The sequence below is a fragment of the Chinchilla lanigera genome, unplaced genomic scaffold (genome assembly GCF_000276665.1).
Source record: "Chinchilla lanigera isolate Chin_1 unplaced genomic scaffold, ChiLan1.0 scaffold00070, whole genome shotgun sequence".
NCBI classification, from domain to species: domain Eukaryota; kingdom Metazoa; phylum Chordata; class Mammalia; order Rodentia; family Chinchillidae; genus Chinchilla; species Chinchilla lanigera.
In genome coordinates, this window is record NW_004955471.1 from 7,701,499 (window position 1) to 7,702,143 (window position 645).

General features: G+C 69.0%; 1 protein-coding gene across 1 annotated transcript in view; it reads left to right on the plus strand.

The window, feature by feature from the left end:
• The first annotated feature begins 463 nt into the window (after positions 1-463).
• The window catches only part of Mnd1 (meiotic nuclear divisions 1), a 66,980-nt gene continuing 66,798 nt past the window's right edge, over positions 464-645 (plus strand). The window contains exon 1 of the mRNA XM_005400922.1: positions 464-636. Coding sequence (XP_005400979.1) covers positions 634-636 — 3 coding nt within the window. The 5' untranslated portion in view covers positions 464-633. The remainder of the gene's footprint in view (positions 637-645) is intronic.

Sequence of the window (645 nt, forward strand, 5' to 3'; positions counted from 1 at the left end):
GCTGGAAACGCAGCGGATCGGAGCTGAACAGAAGCAGGGGTGCTAAAGAGAGAGGGCAGTGGCTTCGCTCCGGACGACAAGTCCGGGTAGGCCGAGGCAGCGCTTTCTCCTCCTGCAGCCAAGCCTTCTATTTTTTAACCTAAACTCAGGTCAGACAGCCACGGCGTCAAGGAAACTAGTGTAAAAAGGAGGGTCAAATTTTCCTTCTGAGAAAGTGACAACACAGAACGGGAGCCGCCCCGGGAGCAGGCGCACCAGACTGCCCGTAGGCCCCGCCCCCACTCGGGCCGTGCCCCCCCCCGCCAATCCGGGCCCGGGCCAGACACAGACCCCGCCCCTCTACCCGGGCTCCGCCCCCTTCCCCCATCCGGGCCCAGGATCGGCCCTCCGCCCACGGCCCAGTCCAGGCCCCGCCCTTCGCCCGGGCTCCGCCCTCCGCCCTATCCAGGCCCCGCCCCTCCGCTCGGCGCAGCCGCGGGGTGTCGCTGCGCGCTGTCGGAAGGGGGTCAGTCAGCTGGCGCGCCGCTCCCGTCGCTGCTCCGCCCCGAGCGATTGGCGCCAAAATTGAACGCGCGCCTCGCCCACGCAGGCCTCGTCCCCGTCCCGGTCCCCGGAAGGCCGTCCGCCCGCGCCATGGTAAGAGCA